Raw genomic sequence first — 5,453 nt, forward strand, 5'->3', positions numbered from 1 at the left:
GAAGACTGCATTCAAAGTCGAGACTTTGGAGAAGAAGGTGAAACAAGACCTGGAGGTAAGTAATCATCTCTTCTTTTGATTCAAATGATGCTAATTTTAGCAGAGAGGCAAAAGGAGTCTCTGAAGTGGAGGTTCTGCTGGAAGAAATTAAGTTTTCAGTTATATTTTTGTTCATTTTTTTCTTGTTTCAGAGCAGGATCCTACAGTGAAGCACCAACAAATGATTTTTTTTAAAAACTAAAATAAGGTTTTTACTACTTTTATGATATGTTTATATCTTGTTTTGCATGAATCCACATGGAGCTCCAGACCAGTTGAAACTAGTTAGGGGGTCTTCAAGGACCTAATCAATATGATTTCATTGATAAAACAAATTGACTATAATAGTGGAATCCATTTTATTGCCTTTCATGGTGGGAATTCACAGCACAAGTTTTATCTGACTTTTATTAAAAGGATTAAATTCGAATTGGGGTTTTTTGGTGACTTTCTTCCTCATCAATGAACACTCAGACGTGAACAGGTGCAACCTCACACATGTAGATAGGGTGGGGTGGCTGAAAGGAGCCAGAGGCGACTGAACAGAGAAAAGAGAGGCTCCGCAAACAAAAGAAAAGCTCTACAAAAAGGGTATTTTGTGTTTTCTGAAAGCTCACAGGTTAGTTTTGAATTTGGCCTGGAGATCAGCTCAACTCCAAGAAGGCCTCAATGTGAAACTCCCCCAGTAGAACCGCTTTGGCAGAGTCTATACCTGCATGTTGGGTCCAAACTGCTGGACAGGAGTCATTCAACACACAAGAACTCGAGTTAAATGTCTTTTTTTTTAAGAAATGACAAATCATTTTTGACCTTTAGTTGTCCTACAGTTTAATGGAAGGTTCAGAGAAATATTAGTGCTCCTTGCTGACGAAGATCCTCTAAACAAGAACCCAAACCAGATGCAGAACCAGTTCTCTCCTGAATCTGACTCCCTGTTAACATACAAGGAAGAAGCTTTTTCCAGCTCAGCCAGTCGTGTCATCTTCCTCTGTCATTTTTTTATTTACTGATAAATGTTTGCTCATCCTGCTGATGATGATCCTCTGCAAAGAAAAACACAAAAAACATTTCTTTATTAGTGAAAGATGAGAAGAAACTGAAACAGTTTTAGGAGCGCTGAAGGAACACTTTCACTTAAGACATTTCAGAAAACAATCTGTAGATTTGATCTTTTTGTCAGAACTTCCTACATGTTGGAGACATTTACATGATGGTTGTTGAAGTTTGTCCATAAGCTGAAGTGAGGCTGTAAGTCCACAAAGGTGGTGCTGGAAGCTGCATGTGCTGCCCCCTGTTGGTGAAACACAGACGGGTTGATTCATAATCAGGCTCTGTGTGTTTTTGGTTGTCCTTCATGTTTGAACAGATACTAAACCAGTTCTCCACTGGTTTGGTATCACCGTTGACTGCCCTGACTTTTTTTTTTTAATCTTTAACTAATCATCAATTTTTCCTTCTTTCAGGAGTCTTCATGATCAAGAGCAGCTAAAGTCCAGCTAGAAGTTGATGTAAGTCTCAACGTGAATGTATCAAAGCTCCATATTTGTTGAAAGAGTCGTACATTTGGAGTTTTCCACAGTTCAGACTGAAGGAACAGGACGAGGTCTGAGCTTGTAGCTGCTGCTTGTGACTTGCTTGAACAACCTCCACAATAACAGCCCTGCATAGATTAGATCTCCACAAATGCATTTTAAATTCATTTCCTCCCTCATCTATCTGCTCTCATGAACATTTAAAGTCCACCCAATTGTACAGTTCAAAGAGTTCAATAGATATTGTGATTTGTTCAGTTGTAGTGTTAGTTTTTACGCTGCCATTCTTTGTCCAGATCTTCACTATAGAGTATTTTCCATTACAGTTTTCCTAAGCTGAATTTTGTTGGCTCAAACACAAAAATTGTGTTTTAGACTTTTGGAGAGTGGAGGCTCATCGATGGTGTATGGGCAGGCTCAAGGATGACGTCGTTTGGTTCTGTGTATTAAAACGCTCCACAAAAATGACTCATATTTCATAAATAATTTGTTTTTTAATGTTCTGAAGATAATATATGATCATATATATGGATATAGTTTACTCCGAAAAGGCTGAAGAAAATCATGGTAGGGCCCCTTTAATTAAGTCTATTTTATAACTTTTTAACTTTCACTTTATTCATGGTTTTGCTCGATTCAGCTCCTTAAGATAATCATCTAGTTGTTCAAAGAACATTTTGGGATTTAAAACTTATAATATGGATTATCAAAGTTGCATAGATGCTTTAATGCATTCTGGGAAATACTGCAAATTCATCTGAATAAAAAAGCAGAAATTATTCTGGAAATGACTGGAGCTGCATTTTTGTTGACTTTTTTAATGTAAAGTATGAAAAGTTTTCCTGATTTTATTGGTACATCAGAATATTTTCTTGCATGTTTGGCCTTTGTCAGTAAATTTCTCCTCCTGTCTGTCACAGATCAGCACCAGAATCGTAGAAATGGACAAAGCTAAACTCAAGAAGATTGCCACCACAGGCCTGAAAGTCCTGAAAAACGCTGTTGATATAGCCTCCAAATTCTTTCCACCTGTCGGAGTCATTGGTTCTTTGATTGATGCGGTCTTGGGTGTTTTCGAGAAGACGCAGAGCATCACTGATGTGCAGAAACACTTCCAGGTCATCAGTCAGGGCCTTGATGAGCTCTCCCAACAGAACCAGAAGGTCATGGAAGATATCGGGAAGGCGACAACCGACAGACAGTTCAAAGATGTGCGGTTTAGCCTGAATTATCAATTCAAAAAGTATAAGGAGATGATCGATGCCCCACCAGAAGAGGTAGAGAAGAGAACCCAGGAGTTTGTGGAGTGCTACGAAGAGGCACAGGGGAGGCAGCATCTGTACACGCTGTACGAGAGCGTGATCGGTGTGTCCAAAGTCTTCAGCCAACCCATCCTGCAGGTGTACCAGCAGCACTCAGGCACCGACCGCGAAACCATGATCAACCTCAGCCAGGAGCTCTTCTCCCTGTTCAGCATCGGCTGCATCACCATGATGGCCCACGGCGTCATCATCAAGGACGACGTGGAGGGCCGTGCGAAGGAGTGGGAGGAGAAGATGGTGGAGGTGACCTCAGCAATAGAGAAAGCTGTGGGAGAGTTTAAATAAGATCTTTCTTCATGGAGGAAGCTCTATCCACACACCTGCCAGATGTCTTTTAGCTGAAACCAACTCAGAATTATTGAGAAGGTTTAGCCTCAGCGACGTATTCCTGCTTGTTTTCCAACATATCCTCTCTCACCGACACCTGAGGCCCTTTAAACAGGCTCTGGCATCGTGGCGCTTCACTTAAATGATGAGTTAAACACTTTCTGACATAAACCTGCAAACTTTCATCTTTTAACTCTGTAACAAAACTTTATTGTGGACTTTTGTTTCTAACAGCACTTGGTGAAAAATGTTTTCAGCTTTTTCTTTTTAAAAACAAGTTTCACTCAAAAGAAATAAAAATAATGAAATAATGATAAAAAAAAATATATTGGAGTTTTTAAAGTTTTTGTGCATCAGAAAAAAACAACTTTACTAAGCTGAATTGTTTATTTGGTCTTTATGATTCATACATGTTGGTCTTGACGTGTGGAAACTTTAATATTTCACTTTGCTGCAGGAAATTTTAGGGGAAATCTTTGGAATATTTTTCATTTATGTTACTCTCTTTCTGTGGTTTATGGGTCATGTTTGGTTCTATACATAGTACTGCAAATAAACAAAAAAAATGACCTGCTTTCAAGTGTTTTTCCTTTTTAAATAGATGTTTTTTACTTATGGACAAAAGTAACTAATTTTTTTTTTTGCTTTTGGAAACTAAATCAATACAAAATATTTTCTTTTCTCATTATTGTGTTGTTTTTAGATCCCCGAATTGGTTAAAAAATGTAACTAATTAATCACAAACCTGGAAAAAAAATTAATTGTGAGTAAATGTGATTAATCACAATTATACCACGGTCTGGGTGAATACTCGATTCTGATTGGCTGCTGGGTGTGGATTAAAAAGTGATAATGCACAGTAATAACGCACACCTAAAAAAGAAGTTCCGGTCACACAGACCAAACATTCGATATCACTGCGCAAGCTGTCATTCAAACCCTTTAGTACCAGCTTGTGTGCATGTTTTCAGAACAAAATCATCAACTTTTGAACAGGGTCATTTGGGAAATTTCTCTTGTCACTATGATTCAAAAAGGGTAAACAGATTTTTTGACAGTAAATTGCTTGATCCATCTTCTAACTATGAGTGGAAAAACATTTTTTGTGTTAGCATTCATATATTCTGTAAAAAGTAAAGAATAGTTGGGGGGGTGGGGTGCTGCCATTTCCAGTATTGATTTCATTTAATACTTACTTACATTTGATTCTATGACTAGCTTCTGATTTTATGTATTAGTCTGACCCTTTTACCATCACGCAAAGTTTAAGATACTGGTTCCCACATCAGTTTTTTTAAGCGTAATTATTGGCACAACTGGATGTACGAAGACGTGGAATCTGATGACCGTTGTACAAATGTAATTTATTACAGCGCTTTTGGCAAGCAGGTGTATCAGCAACAAATACCCCAGCTAATTTAATGAAAGTTATTACAGAAGTCAGCATTTTCTGCTATTTGAGAGTCTATGAATAACGATTGGCTATGCTGAGCAAAGTACTTATGGAATCAGTTATTTTGTTCTGAGGAGGAGCAGTCCTGATGCTCGTCACTCCTTATTTCTGTGGATCGGCAGCTCTTTAGCTTCTGAATCATAACTCAACCCTGTCAGATTTCATGCAGTGTTTTTGTGAAGCACAGACCAAAGATACTGTATGACGCATCAGAAGCCATATTGATATATAAGCAAAACACAGCTTACTATACTATATGATCTAAACCTCTACAATGAGAAAAATGTTGTCAGGTGGAATATTTTTTTTTATTAAATAGTAATTATTTTTTTTATATTTACCTCACTAATTTTCTGAAAGTAAACCTAAACTTACCTCATTTTGTAAAAGCCTAATGCTTACTGGCAAAGGTTTAAACTCCTTAGTCCCTGATTTTATTTCCAATTATGGTACTCGCAATTAGTTAGGGACATTGTTATATTATTATTTGTTCTAAAATCCACCGACAGAATACAGACCTTTTCATTTGACATCATAACTCTATCTGTAACCTGGTTCAGCTGAGACAGGAACATTGATTCTGACCAAATAATAATAATGAAAAAAGAAAAAAACGATGATCAAAGATGATTATAGCAAATGTCTTTTTAAATCATATTAATGATCGCTTTATTTCCTGATAAGCGATTTTTAAATAATAGATTACTATCTTTATCTATTTGGAATAATAATTTCTCAAACACTTATTTCTGACGACAAACATTTATTTTTGATACTTGT

The 5,453-nt window shown here is 37.1% G+C and overlaps 1 protein-coding gene across 1 annotated transcript in view; it reads left to right on the forward strand.

Moving 5' to 3' along the window:
* The window catches only part of LOC112136558 (protein rapunzel), a gene marked incomplete in the record, with an annotated part of 10,924 nt that extends 7,135 nt beyond the window's left edge, over positions 1-3,789 (forward strand). The window contains 3 exon segments of the mRNA XM_036215754.1: positions 1-55; positions 1,503-1,559; positions 2,492-3,789. Of these exon segments, the coding sequence (XP_036071647.1) occupies positions 2,513-3,178 (666 nt within the window).
* Between the last annotated feature and the right edge of the window lie 1,664 nt (positions 3,790-5,453).

This window comes from Oryzias melastigma, linkage group LG16 (assembly GCF_002922805.2).
Source record: "Oryzias melastigma strain HK-1 linkage group LG16, ASM292280v2, whole genome shotgun sequence".
Taxonomy (NCBI): Eukaryota; Metazoa; Chordata; class Actinopteri; order Beloniformes; family Adrianichthyidae; genus Oryzias; species Oryzias melastigma.